The 17,500-nt window shown below is 38.6% G+C and overlaps 1 protein-coding gene across 1 annotated transcript in view; it reads right to left on the reverse strand.

The window, feature by feature from the left end:
- Positions 1–17,500, reverse strand: part of LOC137997523 (eukaryotic translation initiation factor 4 gamma 1-like) — a 76,045-nt gene that overhangs the window by 24,583 nt on the left and 33,962 nt on the right. Inside the window, exons 4-7 of the mRNA XM_068843573.1 lie at positions 15,922–16,099; positions 15,035–15,098; positions 8,424–8,513; positions 4,035–4,112 (exon numbers count right to left, since the gene is read on the reverse strand). Coding sequence (XP_068699674.1) covers positions 4,035–4,112; positions 8,424–8,513; positions 15,035–15,098; positions 15,922–16,099 — 410 coding nt within the window. The remainder of the gene's footprint in view (positions 1–4,034; positions 4,113–8,423; positions 8,514–15,034; positions 15,099–15,921; positions 16,100–17,500) is intronic.

Raw genomic sequence — 17,500 nt, forward strand, 5'->3', positions numbered from 1 at the left:
CCGCGGCTTACTCTGGCCACGGTGTACAAAATACGCAAAAGGAACTATTTATACGAATATATATTCCCAGGTCAATATAAGAAGACGAAGAAGAAGAAGAAGAAGAAGAAGAAGAAGAAGACGTGAACGTAGATTTTGTACCATTTATACGGGGTGAACATTCGAGTCTTCTGTAAGCCGCGGCCAGAGAAAGCCGCGGCTTATTTTCTCTCGTATAAATGGGGGTTTGGCCCTATTGTGATTGACCATCTTCGGAAGTTCGTGGTTGACGAGCACCTTGATCATTCATTTGGCATGTTAGCTGTGTCCTTTCAACTTTTCAACTTTTATTTATTCCAACTAATGTCGATCGAGATACATAATTACTGTTCCTTTGTGTTCAAAATGTCTTTAGGGCAGCAAAAAAGTGTTTTTCTTAACCTGAAACCGTATAAAACAAGCTTAAAATTGCTGAGAAAAAAATCGCATAATTTACATTATTTATCGCATAATTGGCCTTTCTAATCGCACAATCTGCCTTGAAAAAATCGCATAATTTGCATTTTTTAATCGCACCCTATCAGAAGGCCTGAATGAAGCTGTGTCACCGAACACCCAAGGTCAATAATTTTCCTATTATCCCAACAGTAAACACTTAATGACTGGTCCCGAGGGAAACAGTTCATTTTGTTTCCCTAAAAATTTCCAATGTTCCCATGCTTCACAAAAAAGGACAAAGTTATAGAGACAACACAGTTTTCAAGAAAAATATTGGACTGACATAAAAATTAATACCATGCACATGTAACCCTGTGAAAAAGCACCCCAAATGCCTAAATTTCCAATATAGGTTTTAGTCAGAACAAACTTTTCCTTATCACAGACTAAATTCTTATGGTCGTTAATTTTCTTTCTAGTGCAAATAATATTGAACAAAACAAATAGTGTCTTGTAATAATCAACTGATGTATGTTTAGTATTTTTTCCTTTCATTTTCCCGAATTTGTTCTCCACCTATATATATATCTGTTTGGGTCAAGTTAGCAGAAAATTGGGGAATCCACTCAAAAGAGACACTTGTAATACCACTGGCAGTACTAAATCCTAACATTACTCAACAACAATGACAATATTATTTGTGTTCCTGTAATATATGTTTTACAACTAAAGGCGACACTGCATTTAGCTCTCTTGTGCACCATACAATTTCACAAGTCACTAGTCAACCACTAAACAAAAGGAGGAAAGAACTTATATGATCCAGACAAAATGGGAAATTTTGGTGGTGAACATTCTCCAGACCTGTTTGAAAATATCTTCCATGCCACAATGTATTTACAATAATGAAAAGGGTTTTCCGTGAACCAAGAAAGCTAATCTGCAGAGAGTAAAAGTAGGTTGCTGTACTACTGCACAACTTCAGTTTCTTCATTAATCAGGTATGGCTACCATTTCCTACAAACAAAAACAATGATAAATCCATTACACAGAAAGTGAATAATGACAGTGTAAGCACAAGGGGAAAGATAATACCTTACATTATGAAATTTTGAACCACGGATACTGTGTTTTTAGCTTTCTGATTGGTTCACTCACTCTCAGTTAACAGCTCTTATATAGTATGACATAATATGGAAACTGATTGCATCAACCGTTACCTCGCTGGAAACTGATTGGCTTTAAATTTGTCCAAGTGTTAAGAATCAAATGAAAATTTAATAAAACAATAATTAATGAATATAATTGAGTGGTTGATCTCATATCAACATGCACTCATTGAATTATAATAATATAATTATTGTTCATTATTCTCTTGTGCTATAGGAATTATATGCTTATTAGTATAATCACTGAAAGTTCTCTGCGCTGATTGGTTGTCATTGAGATGATTATTATTACGTGATAATCACCTAAGCGGTTTTTCAAAATAGCCACAAGCTGTTTTGTTGAGGTGACAAACGAATAAATTTATTGTTTTAAAGAAAATGTGTATTATTCAAATAATCAACTATGTAATAGGCGATTTGCATGATGGCATCATTTACTAAGAAATTGAGTTACTTCTATTGTCAGGCAAATTTAAATTATTGTTTCCGATATTCCCTTAGACTCCATGAATGTTGGTGAATAAAAACCTCAACTTCATCTCGGTTTTTATTAACCGATATTCACCTTGCCTTTGGCGAATAATAATTGTTAATAATTTTTATTTGGTGTCCATACTAATTTTTAGTGTTAAAGAATTTTCAGTCAGCGGTACCCATCTAACTAAAGCTGTAAGGCTTATTACTATTATTATTATTATTATTATTATTATTATTATTATTATTATTATTATTATTATTATTATCATTATTATTATTATTATAATATAATGTACCTGAAGTGTTTGCATGCTTCCAAAGCTTTACTGCACATGTGTTTTTGTAGCCGTTTTGCAAACTTACATTTATAAATGTGAAAAAGTTGACCAATATGGTTACTCTGTTACAGTAATGTACTTTTCTGGGCTGTTCCACAACTGATCAGGACAATATTGCCAAACACTGAGTGGAAGACGCTTTGATGCAGATTTCCTGGAATGGTTTCTGCAAAAATATTTGCGAGGAACAGCAACAAAAACCTCGCACAGATCGATGGCATTCAACAGTCAAGGTTACGTGACGTGGAAATTGTAAATACCAGGTGTTAAGAAAATTCAACTTTGTGGCTGAAGTTCACTCACAGTTCATCTGCAGCAAGAAACCCAGTGGACGATTTTATACGATCAAAGTTGTATGACCGCTTTACAGTCCTCAATAACGTACAACGGCCAGCCAAACTTATTTTCAAAAGCAAAAACCTTTCGTCCATCAAGACCAAGTTGCTCCCGTAGTTCCCGAGAACAAAGAAGAATTTCGTTGCCAGTTCGCTGGTTTCTGTAAGATTTTTAAATAATCTGGGGGCAGACCAACACCCCATGTCAAGAAAATTCACAGTAGCCAAAACCAACAAAATGATACAAGAGGACGCATTGCTACTTGACATGCAGAGTTGCGAAGTAATCAATCATGTGTCCTCGACCGTTGATTTGGAATCGCTGAGTGTTCTCTCCGACCTTGAAAAAAATTCCTCTGGCACCCAGGGTATGAGTCGTCTAACTTTCCACAAAATTTGACAAATGCTAGGGTGTTATTCTCCACTTCGATCGATCACTGTCTCGATCACTTCGAATCTGCGCAGGCGCAGTTACGCGAAAAAAGCAATTTTACGTCATTATTCTCTAGCCAATCAGCGGTTTTTGCGCTCTGTCGTTGCTGTCGTTAAAACAATGGTTTGCTGGGGGTGCTCAGTCTCGCGGGCTCAGAAAACCTGGTTGTTGTTATTGTTATTTTAGGCTTTTCGATTAGAACAGCTAAACTCCCAGGGACAATAAATCTTGATTCCTCCATAAACAGCCTCATCTTTCCATCACAAGCTAGAAAATATTCAGAAATTCGTGAGAAAACCTGAGCAAAATGACTGACAGCTTCATTTTCTTTCACCACCATCACAGCAAATTTATCCACAGGATTATCCTGCCCCTGCTGAGCCTCAAGCTTTTTTTCATGTCGAAGATTCCCAAACATCGATCACTACAAAAGTGGTCACTGTGAACCACTGAATTGAATTAGACTTATTCTAAATATGAAAAGGCATTATACCTTTAAACATTAATAACATTAGATACCCTTTTGTGTGTGTGTATCGGTATATAGAAAATGACTCATTGCCCAGACATCTCTCTGCATTTAGACCTTGGTTGCCAAGTGTTTTTCCAAGTTATGTCACTCATGTTTTTGACTCTATTATAAGTGGATCTTTGGGCAAAAATCAAACCAAAAGTTTGAAATATGGTTTCGAAAAACAAAAGATATCAGTTACTTCGTTACTGGAATGATGTAGGTGAAAGGTGAGTCAACTACATAGTCAGTGTTTTCTGTCTAAGTGCCACTTATCCCCCAAACGAGCAACATGTATTCAAAAGATGTCAAAAATAGTATACTAAAAATGACAACACTGTGTACACAAAATACCTCTGTCTTTGTTTCTTCTTCATTTCCACTTCTAGAGGCTTCAGTAGGTCTCACCCATCTATTGTCAACTCTCTTTAACTGTTGTAAAAAAAGTGTTCAGAGAACAAAATAATTTTATGAGCAGCAGATATAAAAAACATTCATGACAATCAGAAATACTGTGTCTGCATTAACAGGCTTTTGTCAAGATTTTGACTTTGCTTGACAACTAGAGGATTTAAAGAGCCCCTAACCTCGGATTTTTTTAATTGCACTAAAACGAAAGTCCAACTCCATAAATATATTTTATGTCGACACCTTTCCCCGGCCTTGATATAAAATATTGGTAATTAGAGCAAGCCGTGCACTTTGCAAGTGGTCGCACTAAGTTTGCTGAGACATGGAAACCTCAAAAAAGACAACTACAAACATGTTGGCGTTATTCGGCCACCAAAGTGGCTATTTATTATATCATCAACGAAATCAATAAAAATCGAAGTAAATTAAAGCCATGTTCAGCAAAGGTGGGGCGAGAAAAAACGCCTACACCTAAGAATGAAAGAAAGGAAATAGAAGGACGGAGCAAGGGTAGGGAGGGAGGGAAAAATAATCCAAGTTTAGTCCGTGAAGGAACAGCTAAGAGCGCCAGTCACGAAGACTGCAATCCCTTAACTAGACCTATCCTTACTCCGACCTTATCTATGATTGGCTCATATTTCTGGCTGAATGCATCTATTGACCCGAGGAGGTCAAAGTCGACGACATAAATAGCATCATTCCTTACAGTCATAATGCCCCTTTTATGTTAACAATATACGATAATTTACTTTCCTTCCAACAGGACAGGAAATTTGCACAAGGTAGCACAAATTGGCTGCTGGTCGCGAGGTGACTAAGCTTACAGGTTTGAATTTGAAGCTTCCAATTCTACTCGCCCAACAAAGAATTTCGTAGCCCAAAAGACTTGCGGCCGGGTCTCATTAGAATAAATTTTTATATCATCAAAAATTTTGGCCATAATTTTTTGAAAAGTGTTCCAAATTTTTTTAACGGGTCGCATTTAAGGAAATTATCATTTCCGAAACATCATTGATTGATGCAAACACCAATCATATAAACAGTTCCATCATCAAGGAGATCTCGTTTTTTTCCTTTTCACTTGGCTCTGGAAAGATTACAACATAGCTCGGCTTTTCAATCACCAAAATAGACGAACCAGGGGAACTCGATCTTGACACTGCCGCTCCCATTGTAAAAACTGCAGAGAGATCGTGAAAAAACGTTATTTTGCCCTGCCATTACGCGTTTGAAATTGCAATGATCTATTTCCCACTGAAATTTAAGATTTACGACCTACTGTACACAAATAGGTTGAATGACAGCTTGATGCTTAAGTAATGGTCCGGCTAAGAAGCAGGCAGCCCAGCGGCAAAAGTACTTAGAAGCTGCTGCTCCAATCGAGGCATCTGATTGGCTAATATCGGAAAATGTCGAAAAAAGATGAGAAAAAAATGAAAAAAAAGCCTTTTTTGGATTTCTTCTTCCCCATGCCCTTGATCTCTGTCTCTCGGCCAAATTTGGGCATTGTTCTATGCGCCATTCGCCAATCGGCAAATGGCGCAAAGAATCTTGACGATATTTACAAACATAGTTTTTGAAGGCATAATGATTTGTTCTACGAAACAGAATCTAATTTTTTAGACGGCAAGTCGATTACATTTTTCATTGAAATTCAAATTTCGCGCTTTCAGCTGCTTACACCAATGGGAACAGCCGAACTTAATTTGATTAAAAATGTTGGCACATTTTAACTAACCGACGCTATTGCCGCGGGCTATTGTTTTTCTGCCTGCTTCTTAGCCGGACCATTACTTAAAACAAACAAAACTGTTTCTGTTGCCAACATTTGGTAGCCACAGAGGCAGCACTTCGGCTTCTTTGAAGATTGGCAGAATATATTTTGGCACTCCGCAAAAAATTGGAGAGTTTGTTCGAACGTGTGGTCGCACTTACTTCTCATCTTGTAGCGACAGATTGATAACTTGTAAACAAAATTCACTCTGGTACGACCCGGGCCTTAGCCAAGGCAAAACAAATCTCAAAGCTAAACAGCCATGCTCACAAAGCAGAGTGCTGGAATTTACCGTAAACAAATTACATTTCTCAAAAGTGCATACATGTGGTACCACGGGGAATTTTAAAAAAATAAATATAATAATAATAATAATAATAATAATAATAACAACAACAACAACAACAACAACAATAATAATAATAATAATAACAACAATAACAATAACAATAATAATAAGAATTATTATTATTATTATTATTATTATTATTATTATTATTTCTTTTTGTAAGTCTCAAAGTTATTTAGCCGAGCATTAGTGCTCTACTAATTGGGGAGACTACAAATTCACTGAGGTGAGCCTTATTTGGGATAGACAAGAAGGGCATTTCCTCTTTCACTTCAGTTACATCAAGTTAACTCTATACTTCAAAATGTTCTTGTCAATTTAATTTGAAAAAGCACGCTATTAAGTTCCAAGATTTTTAAAGGTCGAGAAGGTTGAACCTGGACCATAAGTGACAATTGCATCACTGATAACCTCTAGACCATCGACGCAAGCAAACTGCATTTTGGCTTCCATCAATCAAATTTCCAAACATAGGGGGGAAGATCAACTCCGCCTCTGGAAAGTAAATTGGAGTTTTTGTTTAGTTTACAGCACGAACACCATTATGGTTATGATTGGCGTCGCATTTGAATATACGAATGTGCCGTGGGAACCAAAGATGCTGATTGGTGGGTTAGTCACACATAAGTTGATTTTGTCATCTGTGGTTGGCGTCAGAAGTTTGACTGATGGAAGCCAAAGCGCAGTTTGGCCATTGGCGCTTGAGGATGAATTCCCCAGAACTATGAAAAAGCACTATTTGGAATGGGTGCTTTGAATTAAACACTGTTGATAAGCGCTTTACGAAAAACTTGAATACGGTGCATGGGAATATTACATTGGTGACCTTCTAATCTATGTACTTTGTGTACGTGTCACGAGACGTCCAATGTCCTTCTTGTCTATTCCTAAAAGCATTAATCATTCACTGAAATCAGGACAAATCAAATCGAAACTAATGCTAGTTTCTGAGGAGAGGGGAAAACCTCTCGAGGCAGAGCAGAGAACCAACAAACTCAACTTGAAATGCTCATCATTTCTGCAATAGGTAAGCAAAAGTATCTTCAGTCTATATTTACAAAACTAGAATACCGGAGGTAATAAGCATCGCTCAAAACAGCATCACTAGCAATTTTGCGCTATCATGATCATTCTTTTGGGTGTTAACTCAAACCGTTTGCTAGTCAACCCGTCTACACTAACTGTTGTGTTCGTCGCATCAGACAATAGTAGTGTTGTGATTTTGAAAATGTCAAGTTTTCAGCAGTGCAGTGAGATCAAGAATATAAATCTACTGATGGTATACTTCGTGATTTATCTATTCTTGTAGCAAAAACACAAGGAATATACCATTTGGTTGCCCCGGGCAATCAGGCAACTGTTAATGTTAACCCCTGGGACTCTATCCATGAGACCATTTCACAAACTGCTTTGCATTAAGTTTTGGAATTTTTTTTCATGGCAGAGCAGTTTTGTTGATGCCAAATAAGAGACAGGCCACTGGACAATTAATGACCTCTGACATTGATAGTCTGAAAATTAAATTACATCTATAAATCCCAAAAAAAATTCTTAGGTAAAATAAACATTTACAATGATTCTTTTGTTAGTTATATGGCACATTACAATAACCCTGATTGGAGCATACCCCTCCATGATGAAACATCAGGCAAAATGAATTCCCACTCCACCCCTGGAAAGACCATTTAACTAGGTCGGGGAGGGGGGGGGGGAGGGATAGACATTTGCATAACATGAAATAAAACAATAAGCAGTTTAACGAACAAAATGATACATGAAACGAATCACATATTGAACCGCGGATATGTAACCAAGTGAAGCTATGAGCCTCGCAGTTATGAACACAATAATAGCAATTGTGTAGAGAGGCCTCAAAAATTCACGACTTCAACGGGGTTTGAACCCATGACCTCGCAATGCCGGTGTGATGCCCCAATCAACTGAGCTAGAAGAAGCCATTGAGGTCCTGAGTTTTTCAAGCTTCTCTATGCAATTGCTAAAACTGCGTTCATAACTGAGATGATCATAGGTTCACTTAATAGGTGGTTTGCAACCAATCTCTTGAGACAGATAACAACGGCTAAATGTACAAATGCTAAATGACAAACAAAAGAAGCTAATGAGAGACCTCTACTTTTTGCCATTCAAGGTGGCTGCAATTAAAAAGAGATTCAGCAGACAGTACTTAAATACATCTACCAGTACTCACATCTGGTTGTTGCTGCACACTTGGGAATTCAATTACTTTTTTGGGTTGCACGTTTCGCCCACGGTTACCTCTCATGCTTCTATCATTATTCTGGAAATGAACAGAAAATAATACTAGGAACTAGGGTGGAAGCAGATTGCAACCAGATGGAAGGTAACCACGCTTTTAATTTAATGTAGGAGACTAAAATCACTATTGCCTCCCACAAATCTCCTAAGAATAGCTGCAAGTCTTTGCTGCCAACTTGACCAGAAAATAAGGGAATTCTTGAAGAAGCTCTCAATAATAATTATTAAAACTCTAAGGCCCAATGACACAGCTGTTTCTCTATTTTTTAGCATTATTTTTTTGAAAATCAGCTATAAAAAAAGATGTGATGTAGAAAAGAAATGTGTACATTCAAATAAATTTGTTCATTAAATGGGCAAAACGTATCCACAAATAGTTGATGGCCTACACAGCTTTCTAACAGTTAATAACCAACATCCCAACAATGTTTACAAATTACTTCCATCAAGGCAATATGTGTTGTTGACTTGACAGTTTTGGATTCAAAAAATACTTGGACATTGCTGGTGAAATAACCATGTACACTGTACTGTACAATGTGATATTGTTGGAACATGAATATTTCGCCAGAGTTGATGAAGTGAATATTCAACGCAGCATATTGTGTTGTCATGGTAATAGCACATACAGCTGTAGTTCAGCTAAAATTTGTATATTGGTGTTCACAATGTGTGACAACTCATCTAAGTATTACTAAGTACTATACTTTTGCAATCAATGTCCACAAAACATCAAATGTTAATTCCTTTGTTGTCTGCTTAGCGGACAGCGAGGGATCACAAGGCCTCAAACATGTGAAGGGCTCAATGGAAATAATAAATTCAGAAGTTCAAGTTTCCACTTAGCCTGCTTGCAGGCGGTAGATGTTTTTGTTGCGGCAAAACCACGTATCAGAAGCCATATTGGAAGCATGTGGGATAGGTCTGGGCCAGGTGACAATATGATGGGGTGCGCAGGAAAGAGAGGGTGAGAAAAACCATCAGCCCGAAAATCAGTCTTTTCTCAGCAGCTGCCCACTTGTCTGTTGAGTTTCCGGTTACATGTCTCGCCACAATAATTTGATTATGAAGCTCGATCTAACTAGCACTTCTGATAAAGTACCCTGTGAGAATGAGGCGCGGAGGCCTACACTTTACTCTTACGGTGCCTCTCTCTACCCAGGTGTATAAATGGGTACCGGCGAAATGCTGGGGTAACCCTGCGATGGACTAGCATCCCATCCATGGACTAGCATCCCATCCAGGGGGAAGTGGAAATACTCCTAGTCGCTTCATGCTACTGAAACCGGCCTGATGGGCTTTCTGGCTCGTAAGCAGAGACTTTTACCCTGTGAGAATTTCAGGGTATCTGATGATGATGAGATTGAGGTTTGTTGGCAGAAATTTGACTTTTGGTTTTTTTGGATATGTGCTAACTGAGGATTCAATTACTAAGACGAGATGGCTGCTTCCACCTTTAAGAATCAGCCAATATTTGCAACAGGAGTTTCGTACAAGACATGGGAAAAATGAGTTGGAAATTTGGAGCCGAATGACAGATGTGGGCGAGAACAAACAGGCACTTGCAGTTACTTTATCACTGCAAGGACAGGCACAAGCAAAAGCAGTCGAAATTGATGTGGAAAAGTTGAGTGACAAAAATGGAATGCAAACTGCATGTTATTGGAGAATTGGACAAGATATTTTTTCAGGATTTTGTCAATTTACCGTCTGAAAACTACACCAAATTTGACAAATATCACATAGAAGAAGGACAAGGCATGTCCAGCTTTATCATCAAGTTTGAAAGGAGGCATGATCTTTGCAAGAAGACTGATATGTCATTGCCCAATGCTGTCTTAAGTTTCAAACTCCTCAACAGTGCTGGTCTATCAGAAATGGATAGGCAATTGGTGTTAACTGCAGCTAAGGATTTAAAGTTTGATTCTCTTGATGTAATATGCTCTTAAGTAAATTTTTGGAGGTTCATCGCATTCAGACAGTTTTGTAAGTGGCGGTGGTATCACATTTAAGCAGAAAACTGTGTATTATACAAAGTCCGGCAGTCGACATCATAGTTCAACTAAAAGATCTGGTTTAAACCGCAGCTCTAGCGGCGAAAAAATGCAGAAAATGAAGAACACACAAAAGGGGACGACTCCATTGGACAGATAAGGGAATTGTACAAAATGCACAATATGTGGATCTGTTTTTCACTGGGTAAACGGCTCCCCACACAAGCAAAATGTTTATGAGGTTTGTGAAAACCAAGAAGATCAAGTAATTTGAGTTTTTTGGATTTGTCCTCTATTTTATAATTTTTGAAAAAAAATGTACTACACACTAAAACTGTACTGATGGAGACTGGCCGTAGAAACGTCCCAAAGGTTGATTCATTAAAAGGGTACTTAAAAGATCTTGTGTGTTTGGTAAAAAGCCCACCGGCCAGCAGTATTCTACTTCGTGTATGTGAAATAATGCAAACCTGCAGTTGTGTATTTCAACCGTGTCAGGCAACATACACATGTATAAGCTGAAGTGTAGGTGGAAAAAAAGAGGAAAAGTGGTTCTGAGATACTCAGTATAAACAACGTCTTCAACTCTGCTGAAAATACTTCATCAAACTCTGGCGGACCAAGTGAAAATTCAAAGAAAGCGCTATTACTACTACAGAATCCGCACAAAACACTGAGAGCATGTGTTAAAACGAAGTCACATGTTTTAATTTAAAAAAAGGTAAAGGTAAAGTCCGCTACGAGCCTAGAAGGCCCACCAGGCCGGCACTTATCTTCGGTTTCTGTAGCAGGAAGCGACTAGGAATATTTCTACTCCCCGCTGGATGGGATGCCAGTCCATCGCAGGGTTACCCACAGCATTTTCGCCAGTACTCATTTATACACCTGGGTGGAGAGAGGCACCGTGAGAGTAAAGTGTCTAATGCCCAAGAACAGAACACAATGTCCCCGGCTAGGACCCGAACCCGGGCCACTCGATCCGAAGTCGAGCACACTGACCATGAGGCCACCGCGCAGGCAAAGGCAACAAGATAATTTTTGTCTGAAAACATCACGAGTGGCCTTGAATTTACCTTCTAAAATCCAAGAAAACGCATTTATGAGAATCTAAATTTCAAAAATTTTGGGGGGAAAATGCCCCCAGACCCCGTTAGAAGGGACACGCCAGAGGTGTGTTCAACTGGGCGTTCCGCCTGTTAAGTACCCATTACCATCTTGACAAAATTTTAGTTACATCCCCGATAAAGGTGAGTTTTTCACTCGCGTGCTATATCTTTTGACTGAGTATAAAATGGTAAAGATTTTTACTTTACTTTTACCAATAAAGTAAGAGACTGTAATAAAGCTGTGAATCATTTTAACCCTTTCCCTCCTAAGAGTGGTGACACTTATAAATTTTACTCTGTCTAACGCCAGATGATTTTACCGGTCAATAGGTTACTCTCCAGGGGTGAGAGGGTTAACCTCATCTAGGTCCACTCAAAAACCATGTCCCTTCAACCCCTTCCCTCCTAAATATAAGAGTGACATTTAAAGATTTTACTCTGAATGAATGAATGACAACTTTATATAAGTCTCAAGTCTTAATAGCCGAGCACAAGTGCTCTACTAAGTGGGGAGACCAAAATATTTAGAGTTTCCCACTGGCTGAAGCATGAAAGAAGAGAGAAACAGATTTCTCATGCTTGGGAGCCTGGGTCGTGGCGCATGTCTGGCTTACAGACATGCACACTTAGCACATGCAGTTTTCGTCTTTTGCTGCCTTAGTGCAAGCTTTAAAAGTGCCGAGTGGTAGAAATTTTGATAAATATCTTTACAAATATATCAGAAGTGTTCCTAATTCGACTTGACATGCCTCGAATGTCAAGTCAAGCGCTCAGCCGCCTTGAAGCACATAATGCGAGCCCAGAACAGTCGGGATCAAGCAGTCGACAGCGCGATTCCGCACGACGTGAATCAAGACCACAAGATCGTTCTTCGGGACGCTCTAGTCGTCACTCAAATGCAAGCGAAGAAGAAAAGAGTACCAGTTTGGGCTCAAACACTACTTGATGCGCCTCAAATTGCTCGAGCACAAGATAAAGGAGACGGGGAAACGAGCAAGCAAGAAACGGGAGGGTTCCCCGTGCCCGAATTTAAGTACGGAATAAGATTCAGTTTGACAACAACAAAGTGTCATGTCATTTGCGGTAGTAGGCATCTTGGCAGCCCAGCGTGAGAAAAAGGTACAACTGTAAAATCTTTTCAACTAGGATTTAGGAAAGTTAAGAAAATAAAAGTTAAAATTAAATCTAAGTGTTATTTTGTCGATAAAATTCTGTCATAATATTATCACCTAATAATTATTTAATAACTAACTACATTATGAACAGCAAGAACAACGCATGCATCTGTCGTCCAATAGAGAGCTAACGTCAAACTTTCGAAAAGTGCTTTTAAAATTGTTCAAAGTTTTTGCAGATATCATATTTTTAGGCAGTTTTTTTCATCATTTTGGTCCAAGGTAGTGCAGAGAATGTTGACCATATGTTACTGTATTATATTCAGGAATGCTAAAATCAGTTTGTCTTAAAGAATAAGAAGTGCGATGAGTATTAAAAATGTTAATAATAATAATAATAATAATAATAATAATAATAATAACAATAATTATGGCATTTATACAGCGCCATATAAACTAGCTGCTCCATGGCGCTCCACATTTCCACAGTTAAAAATATCTATACAAAATGATAAATAATATTTCTTAAAAAGAAAAGTCTTTAATTTACATTTAAAAAGAGTGATCGATCCGCCCTTCCTTACATGTCAAGGGGTAGGGCATTCCAGAGCTTTGGTGCTGCAACTGAAAATGCCCTGTCCCCATAGGTCCTTTGATTGGATCTAGGAATCGTCAGAAGACCGACCTTAGATTGCGACTAGGTTTATAATTCCTCAAAAGACTGTTAATATATGCAGGAGCTAAATTATTCAGTGATTTTGTAAACTAATAATAAAATTTTAAAAATGATACTACTTTCCACTGGCAGCCAGTGCAGTTCCCAGAGGATTGGTGTAGCACGTGCATACCTCGGCTTGCACGAAACGAGGCGGGCAGCACAATTTTGGACTGCTTGTAACCGCTGAATCAGATATTTTGGAAGGCCGTACAAAAGTGCGTTGCCGTTGTCCAATCTGCAGGTGATGAGAGCATGCACAAGAGCTGCTGTGGAATCTTCGGACAGATATTTTTGGATTTTAGCAATTCGTCTAATGTGGTAATAACAAGACTTAGAAATAGAGTTAACATGTTCCTCTAGAGATAAACTATCATCAACTATAAAACCCAAATTTCTAGCTGAAACCGAAAACTTTACAACCTGTTCACTAATGGAGATAGAATCAAACAAAGGACGAGGGCGGTACTTAGAACTAATTACTAAAAGCTCAGACTTCTCGCTATTTGATTTTATTAACCTGTTGAGCCTCATCCATTCATAGATTTTGGATGGACAAGCCTCTGTTGAATGGACAGCTGAAGCTTGCCCCTCGCCACTGAGGGAATCAAAGGATAAGTATAATTGGGTCCTCGTAAATGTGGAAACCCATGTTATACTTCCTTACGATATCCCCAAGTGGCGAGGTGTATAGCAGATAAAGGATAGGGCTTAAAACGGAGCCCTGTGGCACCCCGCATGTCAGTGGCTGGTGTGAAGACTTTTCCCCTCTAATTTCCACAAATCTATTGCTGAGATATGATTTAAACCAGGAGAGAGCCAGACCACATACACCGAAACGATGACTCAGCCGGTCGAGCAATATTCCATGATCTACAGTGTCGAAAGCAGCTGATAAATCCAGGAGAAGCAGGATAACAGACTGTCATTGCGGCCATACTGTTGCTAATATAGGCTGGAAATAATTGTTTGACTTTATACATAAGAGTGCATTCATCTTGCAGGCGTCTGTTCTTTAGTGTTGATAGCTCAGCTCTCTTGAGTTAAGTTCTGAGTAGGTTGCGCGATGATCTTTGTACACAGCCCTTAAGCCTTTCTCTTGGAACACCGTAGATGAGGGCATGATCACTTAGCGACAGATAGTAGTTTCCAGAATTTTAAAAGAGTTCTAGCTTCTTGCTACGTAACATATCAATCAAAGTTTCCGTCATCATTGCACCTCGATTCTCTAGTCTTGTGGATTTTGTATTTAAACATTCAAAACCTTGTTCATTTTCCAAATCCAATAAAATTTTCTCCCCGGGCTTATCAGGACACAATCTGTCTAAATTTAATTTAAGTCGCCAATTACATTGTACTACCACAGAGGTGCCTGGAGGCTGGCCCAGTTAAAGACGTAGATCACTTTTAGGGGGTTGGGTTCATGTTAAACCTAGCAGGGGACATATACAGTGTCCAAATCCTGAAAAAAAGAGTAATAATAAACTGTCCTAACATTTCTCACATTTTTTTTCAGGAAAGTCTACTAATGGAAGCTTAACACTTTAAGCCCTTTAACGGAAAAGTGTTGATGTATGATTGTTTTCCTGTTAAAGGTCACATATAGAGCTTACCTTTGACCGCTGCCGCATGTATGCAGGAAGAAACGTAGTTTCGCCACCATCGCCTTTTGCCATTCTTAAATGAAAAGAGGCTTATGTGAGCTATAATATATACATATGTGATTGGCTACCTGAGCAGGCAAGATGGAGCTATCTTGTCCGCTCGAGATTTCTCGCATGGTCCCGCAAGATCAAAGATCATTTTTTGGTGTTTTATCTCATATAATAAATCCTTTATTGACCAAGCTTTTTTGGTCAAGATGGCTGGATATTGGCCTTGTTTTTTTTCTTTTTGCGTGTTTATGGACCTTGACTTCGTCTCGGTCCATAAACACGCAAAAAAAGAACTTGGCCAATATCCAGCCACTTTGACGAAACAAGCTTGGTCAATAATCCATATATACCTAGAGATAACAAATATTATTTATATTAGCCATAGTAAATCATGCTAAGACTCCTTGGTACTATAATGTGGCATTAGTGTCGCTAATTCAATTTTACATTGTAAATCAACTCACATCAGGAATATGGGTCCTACCATACACTCCTTCAGTATCAAAATTAATCTCTATGGATGGTAACACGTGGAAATCCAACAGAAATATAATGCACTGTATTAATTTTCTAACGCTAGATTCTCAGTCTTTCAAATCACGCCTCTCTTCCAAAATCTATCCATTATACGCGTGTGTGTATCTGAGACTCGAGATTTCCAATATCATCCCAATATTGATTTTCTATTTTGAATGGTGCCACTTGACGAGCTATTAAGCTATTTGTGGGTGAGATCAGTGGAAATTTGAAATACATTGGAAATAAATTACTGCAGCCTATTATATCTTTCCCAGTCCCTTTTTTAACCATCATACCCCTATAATACCAATACCACTGCACAGTACCTGTTCTGTTGGAAACCTGGTTTTGAAAGGGCACGAGCCTGGACAAGAACAACCTCCAAATCAGGCAAACCATCTGGTTTTTGCAAACACATTGGATGGATTTGGAACTGTAATAGGAAATCGCGGTCATAAGTAAGTTTTTCTCCGTCTGGTTGTTGATCAGAAACATCTTCCATTTCTGTGAAGTAAAACATAACAACATTACGATATGAAACAATATAGTTTTCAATATCTATTTCAGTGTAACAATGCAAATCAGTTAATTAGAAATATTTTTAAACCATTGACTCCTGCGACAAAGACTTTTACTTTGTCTAACACCAGATGGTTTTACTCGTCAAGGAGTGGTTTAGGAATCAATGGGTTAACTACCTCTACATCCACTAAAAGAACTGTTCCATTGACTCCTAGGAGAGAGCCTCACGTGTAATAGATTTTACTCTGTCTAACGCCACACAATTTTATTCATCATTGGGGGACGGTTTAAGAGTCAGTGGGCTAAGGAAACCTAATTTAAAATACCATTTGAATTTTTTTTCTGTGCATTTGAACTGCAGAATACACAATCTCATCCCCAGGGTCGGCTTTTCTTTTGGTCAGCACCAAAAACACGGACTCCGGTCACTTCCAAGGCAGAAAATTCGCAAATCGTGGACTTCTGGCTAATCTATGGACGCTCAGAAATTTGAAACAACAGTGTCGCAACAGTGGTCGTCAACGGTTACAAAAATGGACCTTGACTAGAACTGCGCATAAATTGGAAGTGGTCAGACTCTGGGTTCTTGGTGCTGACCAAAAGGAAAGCGGAGTCTGGGGACGAGATTGCAGAATACATGAATTACAGCCAGGAAGATCATCACCACCACATAAGCAACTCAAGATGCGAGCAAGCCTGAAAATTTTCAGGCTTAATGGGTTACGCGACGTGACATGACCTGCGAAACGCCCTTACTCCCAGTTGCAGACTGAATTGCTAAGGGCGCGGCTCGATAAGATCAGACTGAAGGAGCTGCCGGCTTGGCGCTCAGTCCCTGAACACGACCCATGTATGACCTCGGAGCACAGCACCACAGCCAGATGGAATAGGCTCGGGGAGTCTCTTGCTGAGGGAGGATATTTTCACACTTGCTTGCAGGAAGTCAAGTTCAATTTTATTTTCAAAAATTAAGGTCAAATTTTACAATGAAGACTACAGAAGTATAGCAATGCTAATCAAGCCGTGCAGTGTTATGGCAAACAGGGCACCAAACTTATAAGAAACGATTAGTAAGATAAAGTAAAATCAGACTTTTTAGCTTCTTTAGCTTGCCTGTGAGAAAATCTGTTTGCGCTTTAAGTTTCTTCATTTTTTCTTCGTTGTATTTTGTACTTTGTGTGTGATTGATTGTATGTGACTTTGCAGGCTTGAAATTGCGACCAATACAGTCTTTCCCTTGGCAACTAAAATATCTGGAGAAGTAGCAAATTTGCGACTTGTTTTCATCTTCGTTCTTTCGAAACAAAAGGGTTAGCAGTTACCACTATGCTGCTCTTTTTACTAAAGTAAATGAAGAAATGACAAAATTATTTTGTTTCTCGC

The sequence above is a fragment of the Montipora foliosa genome, chromosome 3, assembly GCF_036669935.1.
Source record: "Montipora foliosa isolate CH-2021 chromosome 3, ASM3666993v2, whole genome shotgun sequence".
NCBI classification, from domain to species: domain Eukaryota; kingdom Metazoa; phylum Cnidaria; class Anthozoa; order Scleractinia; family Acroporidae; genus Montipora; species Montipora foliosa.